Source organism: Grammomys surdaster, unplaced genomic scaffold (assembly GCF_004785775.1).
Source record: "Grammomys surdaster isolate TR1022 unplaced genomic scaffold, NIH_TR_1.0 126036, whole genome shotgun sequence".
Classification (NCBI taxonomy): Eukaryota; Metazoa; Chordata; class Mammalia; order Rodentia; family Muridae; genus Grammomys; species Grammomys surdaster.
This window is the reverse complement of record NW_021620849.1, coordinates 4,496,120-4,509,366: the sequence shown is the minus strand read 5'-3', so window position 1 is coordinate 4,509,366 and position 13,247 is coordinate 4,496,120. Positions and strand designations below refer to the sequence as shown.

The following is a 13,247-nucleotide window of genomic DNA, read 5'->3' as shown; positions in this document are numbered from 1 at the left end:
CAGAAGACATAGGCTACTGACTCAACAAGCCAAGTGGGAAAGAAAGATGCACCAACATCAAGACACACCATATTCAGACTTCTAAAACTACAGAAACCCAAAATGTCTTGGAAGGAGAGACAGAAATGACACCTACATGACTCAAATTGTACCAGATCAGAAATCACAGTCAAGAGATCAACTTGACACAAATAGCCAAGGTGAAAAGCGTTCATCCATCCTCAGACACCAGGGAAATGCAGATAAAGCCCGAGGTTAACTTCTACCTCCCCTACTCAGAATGGCTATTGTCAAGAAAAGGAATGATCACAAGTGCTGATGAAGGTGGGAAGAGATGGGCCGGGGAGGAGAACATGTCATTGGTGGGCATGTAAATTGGTCCAGGTACAATATAAATCATTATGAAGGTTCCTCAACAAAACTTAAAACTGACCTTCTATAGAATCCAAATATAGGACTCTGGGTTCATATGCCACAAAAATATCTGCACTATTCACAACATCAAGATACAGAACCAGTCTAGGTATCCAATGATGGAAGATGGAAACAAAAAATGTGCTATATACGTCCCGTGGGGTTTTATTCAGCCACAAAGAAGAATGAAATTATACCATCTGCACGAAAGTAAGTAGACCTAGAGATCCTCATGTTAAGGCAGACAGAAAAAAGCAAATTTCTCTTCTTTTACAAGCAAAAAAGCTAAATTTAAAGAGACATGAAAGTAGAAGGACCATTTGGGGGAAGGGAGGATACTGGCAGGAAGGAAGATGGAGAAATGACTAAAACACATCCTGTATGTGTATGAGAAATCTCACAGTGAAATCCATCGGTTTTGTAGAGTTAATATATAAAAATGTCAAGAAAAAAAAAGTAAAACAGCTTTAAGGCAGGAACAGCAGGCAGCAGTCAGGACCAGGAGAGGTGGATGCAGAGGGACTTGCCCAGCAGTGTGAACTGAGCTTGGAAAAGCAGAACACAGCAGCCATATGGAGAAGTCAGACCAGCAGCTTCCTTGCTTAGCAATGAAAAGTGTGACTGGCTGTTTGTGGTTGGCTAAAGTCTTAGCACTATACTCTAGGATGGATTTGGTGCGAGTTGTAACGGTGTGGCTCACATGGGAATTCAAAGCACAGCCCCGGCTAGTGGCCTCCTGCTTATTTAATTTCACATCATGGAGGTCAGAAGAAAATGCCACAACAGTTTCCACAAGCAGAAAGAAAAGAATCACCACCACAGGTCATCCATCCACAGCAGAAATCCTTCAGCAGTAAAGGAAACATGAAAGCACTCCCAGATCAAAGAAAATTAAGAGCTTGCCACCAGCCCCTTACACTTACAGAATGGCTGAAAAACAAGTTCTCTAAACAAAGAAAGGAAATAATAAAAAGAAACTTGGAACCTCAGAAGGAGCTTTTTAAATGACTTTTAATTGTTAAGGACCAAATTATAAAAGTGTTTCATGTGCTTCTCATAAATAGTGGGCGGGTAATTAATATAATTATTGGAAAATAAAGGGAAGTAAGTTTTCTATATTCATTTTAACTTAAAATGACAGTATTGGTATACAGTGATGAGTTGTTTACATTTATAATAGCCATTACTAATCTATAAAAAAATCCATATGAAAACACCACAAAGAATTCAAATGAACTTTAACACAGAGAAAGATGGAGTAAAAAAGAAATTCAAACCAGAGCCAACATATAAAAATAAGTAAAATGACAACCTTTAGTCATAATATGTAAATAATTACATTAAATGTAAATGGCCTAAATATAACACTTGAAGAACAGACTGGAAAAGCAGATTAACAAAGCATGACAGTTAGGGTTTGAATTTGAATGTTCCCCTCAGTTTTGAATACTTTACCCCTAAATTGCAGTGTTGTTTGGAAGGCTGTGGCAACTTTAGGTGGTCAGGTCAGGCTGGTAGAGGTAGAAATGGGTCACTAGGGGTAGACCTTTGCCTTTGAAAGTGCCATTCATCTCAGGTTCTTGATCTGCTCCTAGCTAGCACCATGTGACTGCTTGTCTTCCACTGCTTCTACCACTACAGAAGGAACCACTCCTACCACCATGTTTGCCCCCTATGACAAATTGCAATCCCTCTGAAACTGTGAGCCAAAGATTAACCTTTCCCCCCTTGCACTGCCTCTACCGGATTATTTTGTCATAGCAGAACAACCAACACAAAATCTGACTGCACTTTGACCAAGCAACATACTTCAAATATTGGAATATAGGCAGGCTGAAATCAAAGCAAAGCTGATTAGCTAAATTAATATCAGACAGATATAAGAGCAAAGAAGCCACAGTGAAAACTTGACATTTTAAGTTTGTGCTTTATATTCATATTCATGTAGAAGCCAATGAAGATATGTCACTAGACAGTCTTAGGGATGGTTTTGTTATAATATGCGTGAACTGAACATCTTAATGGAGTTTATGTGTTATTTCAATAGATACAGCATGAACTTGCTTTCCTATATCCGGCTTATTTCGCTTAACAAAATATACTAAAGTTGCGTCTTTTTTTTTCTACAGTTGACAGGATTTTATTTCTTCTTTGTGGCTATGTAATGATCCATTGAGTGCCACATTTCCTTTATCCATCCACCAACTGAGAAGCACCTAGGTTGATTCTGCAGCTCTTGTGACTAACTCCACAGTAAGCACAGCTGTGCAGGTGGCTCTTAGGCACACTGCTCTCGCTTCCTTTGGTTATACGCCCAGAAGGGGAATAGCTGGATAGCACAGAATTCCACACTGTTCTCTAAAGTGGCTTTTTAAAAATATATTCCCTCCAACAACAGATAACTTCCTTCCCTCTCCAGCATTATTAATCTTGTGTTTCCTTGAGCTGTATCTTTTGAAGAGCATCCTGCCACTGTGAGTGAGCAGGTGTAGGAGGGCGGGCACGGAGGCTTAACGATGTGTTAGGAAGCTACTGCAGCCATCGGGGTCAGGGGAAGGGCCAGAGAAGATCAGCATCAGCCATGATGCAGAACAGCCACTGAATTGAGGATACACTTTCAGAGCGAAGCCAGGAGGAAGAGCATATCAATAAACTCACGTGATGTGCTTTGTTTTACTACAGAGACAGAGCAGACGTCTGAGATCACCAGTAGAAAAATGCAAGACGATACAGACACAAGTTCCTGCTTACCCACCTTGACCATAATATCTGAGAGGAAAGGTACCACTGATTTATGTCTGAACTGAAAATACAATGTTGAGATTCATCATAGGACATAATTTATTTAAATGTGGGTGAGCCTCCTTGAAAGAGTGCAAGCCTAGAAAACAGGAGTCCGGCGTGGAGCAGTGCTGTGAGGCGAGAGACGAAGAGCCCTTAACTGGAGGATCAGCTGACTGAGCTCGGAGGAACTCTGGCAGGTGCTACAGACAACCGGTCAAATGTTGCACAGAGTTCCGATATGGAAATGACTATCAGACTGAAGGACACTTAAGACCGAAACATGCATGGCCTCAAAGCACAGGAGAAAACCCAGTTGGAATGGGCTGAAAGAAAATGTGTGACAGAAACCAAGAGAGAGTGTACCTGCTGATAAGAGAGAAGGGATATAAAGAGAGTCAAGGGAGGGGCTCAGCCAGAGGATGATTCTCTCTTTTTTTGAGAGAGGAGAACTCACATCTACATGCTGATAAGAATGACTCAAGAGAAAAGAAATATGAAGAGAGATGCAGCCACAGGACCAAAACCCTTTCAACAAGGAAAATGACAGGTTTTGGAAGCACCGTGGAGCGACTAGCCACTTGTATTTTGTTCCTTGTTACACCAAGAGAAGCAGAAAAACATCCACACATGAGCAAACAGGACCTCTGGACTCCTGAAGTGTGGCCCAGAGCAGAGACACGAATGAGGAGCTGTGACTCATGTATCAGATTCGCCACGGAGGACCCAAGTCACAGAGCCTGAAACAGCCACAGCTCTGCTACCGACTGGCAGAAAGCAGCAAGAGTTACCACTGAAGAGAGGGGTCTCCTGGGACCATGCAAGATGGCACAGGCCTATAACCCCAGCACTGCGGAGGTGAGAGTCAGAAGTTCAGGGTCATCTTCACCTTTATAAAGAATCCACATTGGGCTACATGAAACTGTCTGAAAAAGGAAAGAGAACCAGGAGGTGGGTGAAAGACACCACCATGAGTGGACTGGAGGCCTGCGGGTACAGCAGTCTGCCTGTTATGAGCTGAGCTACTACAAAGGAACGGGCCAAGGAGAGGCTGCTTCAGAGAGGCACCAGAACAGCAGGAGTCTAACAGCAGCTCCAGGGGGAACCCTTGCAGCCCATCGTGGTACTTCCCGGTGTCAGGAACACAGACATGCACAGAATCTAACTGCCCACTCTCTGCTGAGTCCCAGCATCCACAATCCGTTCACCTGTCGCTTAGCTGAATAAAGTATTATGTCCATTCTGTTTACCAACAACTTTAGTTTCTGGGTCATCATGTCCCCAATACACATGGCACACAGCCCTCCACATACTTAAGTGTTGGAAAATACAATTGCATTCAATGTACTTAATGAAGCTAAAAAGTTCATCTAACCAGGGAGAAACTCTGATTTCCAGTGTGCTTTAAAGTTAACTCCCAAAGGACACCCTGGGTTATATTTTTACTCTATAGAGAAAAATGTAAAAAAAATATTTGAGGTATATTGGATCTTTCACTTATTAAAACAAACTAATCAGTTTGGTTTGGACATCTACTCTAGGACACTGGCTTTTAAACCAAAGTGCTCAGATTTATGGATTAATTTGTCAAGCAGTCTGCGTAAAAAGACAGCAAGAATGTTTTATCTTCAATCTATTTTCCAATGCATCTAAGAGAAAAAAATAAATCATTATGGATTTTGCAAAGTGCATTTTTATCTTTTTCTCTAATGAGAAAGTGAAACAAAAGACATTCATTGTCTCCCTGGAGAATCTCATCACTTACCAGGGCCATCTTCCTCTGAAGCATTTGCCCATGAACGACCAGCCTCGAAGGCAGTGTCTGCCTCGCAGGCAGCATCTGAAGGGTTTGGGTCGAGGGCCCTATGGACACTCAGCCTTTTGAACTTGATGCATTAAAAGAGAAAGAATGAGTTACCAAAAAGGCCTTCCTCATCTCCTAGAACGTTGTCAGGTCATGTCATATAAAAGCACGAAGAAGTAAATTCAACATGGGGCCTACAAGGCTCAGAAGAAGAAGAGAGAAGAAATGGTATTGGCTTCTGGACTTTCAGAAGAATATGACTCAAGCCCCTAGGAGGTCAGAAGGTCCTGGAATGAAAAGAGTATGTCTGTAAGTAGAGCATCCAGTCCCAAGCACCCATTAACAGCAGGGTCTGGGCCTCCCTCGTCACCAGTGACTGTGTCAAGAGTACTATGAAATACAGTACAGCCAATCCGATCCAGTGAATGACCGCATGGATGCACTACCAGAGAGTATCTTTATTGCTCATGTGTTGTACTTAGCAAGAAGCCACAGTGGCCACTCTGAGCTTTTTGCATTTCCATCCACCAGCTCCACTACATCCCTGCACGAGAACAACTGGTTCTATCTAAAACTTTGGTAAAGAGTTTTTAAAGTGTTTAGTGACAAACTCAAGAAACCTGGCACAATGAGGCATCATCTCCAGGGCTGGCAGCTCATCTGGGAAGCAAAGGGCTCTGTTCCTCGCTGACAGGGAAAGGATTAGGAAAGCAGGGGCAGTTAGCCAGGGCATTCAGTCATTTTACCCTGCCATGGTCCAGACTCCCTTACTTGTAAAAGGTCCCTATTGTTTTTGTCTTTCTCTGAAACATTTTAAGTAAATTATTTAAGAATTTCAGAACTGAGATACACGCACGCACACACACAATCTAGATGGACAGATGGATGGATGGTCTCTCTCTTTTATGTGTGTGTATGCGTGCTTGTGTGTGCATGTGTGTGCCTCTGTGTGTGTGTGTGTGTGTGTGTGTGTGTGTGTGTGTACTTACAAGTCACATTCTATGCAGCTTATTTAAAGTATACAATCAAGGGACTGGAGAGATGGTTCTATGATTAAAAACTCACTTCTCTTCCAGTGCAGGAGATGCCGTAAGTACAGTGCTCAGTTCTCAGTACTCACATTGGGTGGTTCACAACCACCTAGAACCCTACTAGCTCCAGGGGATCCAATGCTCCCTTCTAGCCTCCTCAGGCACCCACATACTACATAGCACACACACACACACACACACACACACATCTTTTAAAAATTAAAAGCACACATTCCAATGGTTTTTTAGCATACTCAATGTTTCGCAAACACTGCACAATCAAGTTTATCATAGGGACCTGACCTCTGAATCCTCTGGTTCATCATTCAGAGAGAAAGCCAAGGAGGCCCAGTTGGACTAAGTCACGTTTCCAAGGTTGCAGAACTGATCGTGGCAAGGAGCCAGCCTTGAATCCCTGGGAATTATTAGCCACTGATGTCATTCGGGACTCCCTTTCCCTGCCCCGGGAAAACTCCAAGTGAATTAAAGCCCGCTGTGAAAATGTAGTTGGAGAACATCTGGCATTTTTTATTACTCTGCTCCCTTGTATTAAATTAAACAAAACCTAATTTCTCCAAGCTGGTTGACTGCATAATTTCTAAGGAAGACTTCTAGCAGTCTGAGGGTGGGGATGCGGCTCAGACAGGAGAGTGCCTGCAGGGCATGCATGAAGCCCTGCGTTCAGTCCTCAGCACAGCAAAAACTGTGCACAGTGCTCCCTCCTGTCTTCCCGGCCCTGGAGGGGTAGCAGTGGGTCTCAGATGCTTACAATCATGCTTGGCTGTGTACCTGGTCTGAGGCTAGACTGGGCTATATAAGACCTGGATGTGGAGGGAGAGAAGATCGAGGAGAACAAAAATATCTAAAACAAGTTTGAAACTTATCTGTCAGATACTTTAACCACACAGTGTTTTTACCAGAGAGGGTCTGTTTTTCCTCTTTTCAAATGAAGTATGAATGATCTCAGAGATAAGAAGGAAAGGTTTAGAGCCTAGGTAGGAACATACCCGCCCCAAGGGCAATGATGATCCCTGGAAGGTCTTCTGTTAGTTTGATTTGATTGATTATAAAGAATAGAACCAAGCCTCCTGTCACAGTACAATTCCACAACTCTAATAACATCCAAGGATTTCAGTCACCCACTCTGCTCCATGGCCAGAAGTCATCTTGAACTGCCTAAGGACTCAGTCTGGTGATCACAAGACTGCTCCTACAAAGTCCATATCCAAGAAGCATAGTGCGTGTGCGTGTGTGTGTGTGTGTGTGTGTGTAAAACAAAGGGCCTCATTTCCTGCTGGGTCTAAGGAAGACAATGTCACAAACGTGGCCAGCAGTTACTCAAGCAAGGCCTTGCCCACTGAGGCTCTGGGACTCCTGGCTGCTCTAGCATTACCAAAGAAGTAGATGCTGACAGCTTACCCACCGTCTGTATGACTCCATTCCCTCCCCCCACCCCGTGATCTTGTGATAGCAGTTATTCCTTCTGAACCTCACTATTGTTCATTTATTACACATACATTTATGGAGTACTCACGGCTCAGCAAGCATTGGGCTAAGCACTGTCTTAGTGTGGCAGTGCAGGTTTTGTGTGTGTGGCGCCCCCTAGAGTTTCTCTTTATATACTAGTGTGGTCGGGCGGTAGTGGCGCACGCCTTTAATCCCAGCACTTGGGAGGCAGAGGCAGGTGGATTTCTGAGTTCGAGGCCAGCCTGATCTACAGAGTGAGTTCCAGGACAGCCAGAACTACACAGAGAAACCCTGTCTCGAAAAACCAAAAAAAAACCCAAAAAACAAAAAACAAAAACAAAAAAAAACTGGTGTGTGTGACCCACTAGCCTCAGCTCTCCCATTTTAAAATGTCCATTTTAATTGGAATTTCCCCCAAATCACTATTTGCAAACTCCAGAGTAGGATATGCCAACAGCTCAAAGGCCAATGTCAACTGAAACATTCAACAGACTTTTGTAAGTACTAGAGATCCAACAGTGAATCCAACAGAGAACATTTCTGCTCTCATCCAGCATGCCCCTCCTCCAGGATGTCTATCACCCTGAATAGCATCACTGTCCGCCCTATGTCTCCTGCTGAGAACAGCCATCACTTAGTTTCCTTGTGGACCAGCTGTGACTGAGGGACTAGCAGTGTCTTTCCGCCTGGAATAGAAAAAAAGAATTTTCTAAGGCCAGCTGCAATCTCAAGATCGATTTGAAGAAAAAGCAGGAGTGAGGGGTCGCCACCGATGTGTGTTCCAGATGCAATCAATCTGTCCACCTGGGTTCTAGCAAAACTGAGGCTGGGAAGGAAACGGGGGCAGGGCAACAATTCCGCAGGTGATGGTGAACAGGTTTTACAACATGGACTTTACCACTGCTGGTACAGTGTTAGAAAGCAAATTTGCTTGTCACACACACACACACACACACACACACACACTCTTACTTTCCTGTGTCCGTTTTTCAGCTTCCTCTGTTCAGAAAGCCCCCCTTCTCCTCCTACAGTCCATAGCCATGATCCTTTCTCAAGCTTAATTCCCCGAATGCCCTGTCTTCACCTCCTGGAAGCTTCCCATGAAGCCCCCTTAAGTCACCTGCCATCCTCTTCCGCGGAGGTGTGTCTAGCACGGTTTGTTTACGTGTGTGTTTTGGTCTCCTCATCACACTGTCTCTTTGAAAGCAGGAGCCTGGTGCCAACCTCGAACCAACCCAGTGAAGACCACGGGCAAGGGAAGGACCACAGCGATGAGCCCCAACCCCGGGAAAGCCAAAGCAGAGACTGTCCGGCCCCAGCCAGGGGACAGGTACAGCGTCCTGGGGAAGGGGGGGGGGGGGGGGGGGTGGTCCCAAGGGACAGACTGGAGATTCCCGGGCAGGAGGGAGGCCTACCCTGATCTTAGTCCCAAAGGCTCTCCTCCGGGCGCTCATCTCCAAGCCCACCACCTCCGATCCCTTCCCAGCCGAACTGCTAAGATTTACAACCGCCAGGGCGCAGCGGGAGACCCGAGACTCGGGGGAGGAGGCACCAACACGCGCAGCTCAGAGCGCGCGACCGCTACCCGCCCCCGTGCCTTCCCAAGCGACCAGAAACCCAGCCCGAAGGAGGCCGATGAAGACCCTGAGTCCATGGCCCGCAACCCCTTGGGGACGCCGCCTCCAGAAACCCCTCGCGCGCGCCTCCCTACCTGGCTGGCTTTGTGGAACTGCTTCTTGAGCCCAGCCACCGACATCGCGGCGGCGCCCCGCCCGGGGGTGGTCTCGGGGCTCCGCCGGGCCACGCGGCCGCGACGCTGAGCGGAGCGGGCACCCCGGGCGGTCCCCGCGCGCCCCACGGCCACGGCCACGGCCACGGCGCTGTCACACTGGCACACGCGCGCGCGCAGATAGCAACACCGTGTTTCGAGGCCCCAACGCATCCCATTGGTCGAGCCTCGGCTGCATGCAAATGAAGCTGTTAGGACCGCCCACGCTTCATTGTTGCGTGGTGACCAGGAGCTCTTGAGCCAAGAAGAGGACCAGTGGAAGGGCTGGCCGTGGGTGTCCCTGGGATGCAGAGAGCCTCTCGGGACTTCTTTCGGCTTGGGATGCAGCTGGCTCTGCGATTGTTCTGGACGCGAGGTCTCTCTGCTCTAAAGGGACTTGGTGGAAAACCTGCTTTTACTCACTGGTAGCAAGATCTCCCCTCCCCGAACCCCCGCTCTATGAGTTTTAGATAGTCGTGTGTTGTGAGCTGGGATGTGTATCTCAACGAGAGAAACACTACAGGAACCGGGAACTGTAATTAGACGGGAAAAACCTGCTTGTGGGAAGTTAGGTTATGTTCTTTAGGCACAGTCTGCCTGAGCGGTTTGGGGCTCCCTGGGAGAGAGTTACCTGGTAATTTACTTAATAGACTCAGACTAGTCTTATACGTGAGCTGAGCCTCTTATCAGCTACACCAAGAACCAGTCTACAAGATACCAGAAAAAGGGTCTTCTGTTCCACTACTTACCAGAGACTTGTTCAGACTGGTCTTCAGGAGAGTCCTTTACACAAGATCCTTTCCATAAGGAATAGAGGTCCTTACTGAACAATATACCCAGTCACAGAAACGGAGCTTGGCATCAACCCATGTGTCACCAACTCTGTTTTCCCTGAATCTGGCCTTTCAAAGGCCCTATGGCTCCTAATGCCTTCAATCCACTTCAGCAATGCTTCACACCAACACAGACACCATCCAGCTTTGAATCTTTACCTAAAAGGAATAACATTCTGTGGACCCTTCCCAACACTGGGTCTGAGGTCATCAGCACTCCTGTTGTCCTGAACACTTGCAGTTCACATCTGTATCCAGGCTTCTATTAGGCTCTAGCATTCCTCCAGAACCCTCAGCTCCGGGCTCCCAGCCCTGCCTGACTCCTCATAAGCTTCACCCTAGTGTGACAAGGTGTGTACCTACAGTTCTCTGTGCCTAGGTTTGCTCATAATGGCTGGGAAAGTGTGGCATCAACAGTGTCCTGCCTCTGATATGGGAGAAGATGTGAACATCTTAACAAGCATCATGGGACAAGGTTACTGAATGTGACTCAACACTCTTGATCCTAGCTAGCCAAGGGCTTGCTTACACCAGACAGAGGTAGGTGATATAATGGTGGAAACCCCTGGGTCAGAATAGTACAGCAAAATGCCCAGTCTCCACTGCTGTCCCATCCCCAGTAAACATGTTTTGGCCAAAATAGTCTCCCTTGTCCTACACTAGATAGGAGATGTTCAACTGCTGACCTCTGTGCCCAGTAGAAGTTTAAACGGCACAGCCTCTACCTGTGCTCCCTCCCTGAGGATTCAAGTTCTTTCCAACGCTGGTAATTGGTGTTTTTTTTTTCCCACGGCTGATAGTTTTATTAAGTTTGTGCAGGTTTCATTTTGTTTTGTTCTGATTTGAGGGAACCATCCCATCCTAGAGAGTGGGACAGATGCCAGTGAGGACCATGGGAACGTGGGGACCATGAGGCAGTTGGTCACACTGCATCAACAGTCAGCGAGCAGGGAGAGATTCACACTGGAGCTAACTTATTATCTCCTCCATCGCTTTCTTTTCAGTCTTGAGCCCCAGCCATGAGATAGTGGCAGCCATTCAGGGAGGTTTTCCCTCGTGTTAAACCTCTGCCTCATGGGCACACCCAGAAGTGTATCTCCTTGGTGACTCCAAACCCCGTCAAGTTGACGAGGAGAACTCACCATTACAATAGCATGTCCTTGTGTTGGCAATTATGGTAATCTCTCTTCTTGGTTTATTCAAATGCAGATTTATAGATTGTTTCTTATCCTTTTTAAACTCAGGGATCCTTTTCTTATAAAAAGCACTTACATGGTTTACTCATTTCATTCTTTGTTTATTTTATCATAAGCAGATATTGAACTAACAATGGCTTGGGTTTTGTGCCTTGTCTTTATAAACAACATGGATGTTCTACTTGTTTTATAAAAACAATTTTTAGGCATTCTTTTGTTTCTTTTTTGGTCTAAATGTTATTCAGAAAACAATTTTAAACTACTTTTGAGTTATTAAGAGCTTTTAATTCAATGTATGTTAGATTTTTGCTACTATGATCGAATAGTGTCGTGAAGATCTTTACACTTTACGTATGTATTGCAGAGGTTTGAAATTGTGTGATTCAAGCCAGGAGTAGTGCCTCATACCTTTAATCTTAACTCCTGGGAGACAGAGGTAGGCAGATATCTGTAGGTTCAAAGACAACCTAGTCTACAGATTGAGTTCCAGGGCAGCCAGAACTACATAATGAGACCCTGTGTTATGAGAAGGAGAAGAGGAGGAGGAGGAGGAGGAGGAGGGGGGAGGAGGGGGAGAAGATAGGGAGGAGGGGGGGAAGAGGAAGAAGAGGGGAGGAGGAGAAGGAAGAAAAAGAAGGAAGGGTATGATTCCAATTTTCTAGAATACAGCTTTTTCAGTTGATCTGTAACAGGAGAATGTGTTCTAGCTTGGAAGAGATCCCAAACTCACAGGCTTTCCTTCACATAATCATCACTCATCAGCCACAAACGTGCCTATGGTTACTCTGTTCAGAGAAGAGGCACACAAGTGCTTTTGACTATTTGAGAGAGTCTGCATGCGATGAACTGTCTTTCTGATGGAAACTCAGAAGAGTCTTGAGATATAGAGATATAGCACTCCTATGAACTGGAAGATGTCTGGACACGTACTAGGGTTATGGCACCTGGGGGAGATGGCCCATAATATTGCTGTATGCTTCAGTGTTTCCGTAGGCATCTTTCTCGTGGTCCATGGCTCCTCCCTGGTGGACAGAATTCTGTGTTACTTGCATCCACATTTCTGTATTTTGTCTGTCCACCAGCTTCGGTGGGTACTGACAGCTCTAGTGTTTGGTTGTGTGGACTCACGTCTATCTAGGGGCAGGGTGATGACCTCAAAGGATCCTGGGTAGAAGAGATGGAAAGGGAAGAAAGCATCCTAACTAATGTTGTGAAATATGAACTGGTGGTTATCTCTTAAACCAATTCTTAAACTACCTTGCTAGACTTGCCTTGCAAGTTAGCTTAAACCACATTGGCCATCTCAAGGCTTGCCCTTCACAGCATCATTACCCCCCAGCTACCCAGCTTCTGTTTAGAGGCCACATGCAAATGCCCTTGACTATTGAACAGGGTAATGGAGAGTAAATATGATCAAAGTACATTTTACACACATATGAAATGTTACAATGAAACCTATTATTTCATAAAATGAATAGCCGCTAATAAAAATAACACATCAATTCAGAAATATGGAGCATATATAAAAGGTTGAGATATAAACATCGAAATCAAAAGAACTGCTAATAGGATGAAATGCTTCTTTTATATAGATAAAAAGGGCAAACACTGATGACGTGACAATCAAAAACTGACAGAATGCAACAGCTTTGAATCATTTAAAGCAAAACTCCCAGATATAAGAAGCAATAGACAGAGTCACATCTTGAGCAAAGCACTGGAGAACAGATATCTTCTAGGCTTTGATGAGACCAGTATAAAAATGTTGCAGTACAGAACATTTCAATATACCCTGTTCAATAGTCAAGTGCATTGGCTTCTTTTTGTTTTAGAGCTTTCAGGTGTACTATTAAGTTGCTACTATTGTATCTCTCCAGTTTCTTTATGAAGGTACATAGTGCTATGAATTTAACTCTGAACACTGCTTTCATTGTCTTCAATAAGTGCCTTCAT

General features: G+C 45.2%; 1 protein-coding gene across 3 annotated transcripts in view; it reads right to left on the bottom strand.

Moving 5' to 3' along the window:
- Sh3gl3 (SH3 domain containing GRB2 like 3, endophilin A3) overlaps positions 1 to 9,432 on the bottom strand; it is a 122,647-nt gene extending 113,215 nt beyond the window's left edge. The window contains exon 1 of one of the 3 annotated variants that reach the window (XM_028754821.1): positions 9,209 to 9,432. Coding sequence is in view for 1 of the 3 variants with exons in the window: in XM_028754819.1 (XP_028610652.1) it covers positions 9,209 to 9,253 (45 nt within the window). In the remaining 2 variants the exon portion in view is untranslated. The remainder of the gene's footprint in view (positions 1 to 9,208) is intronic. The other 2 variants (XM_028754819.1, XM_028754820.1) reach the window with 2 other exon arrangements.
- Between the last annotated feature and the right edge of the window lie 3,815 nt (positions 9,433 to 13,247).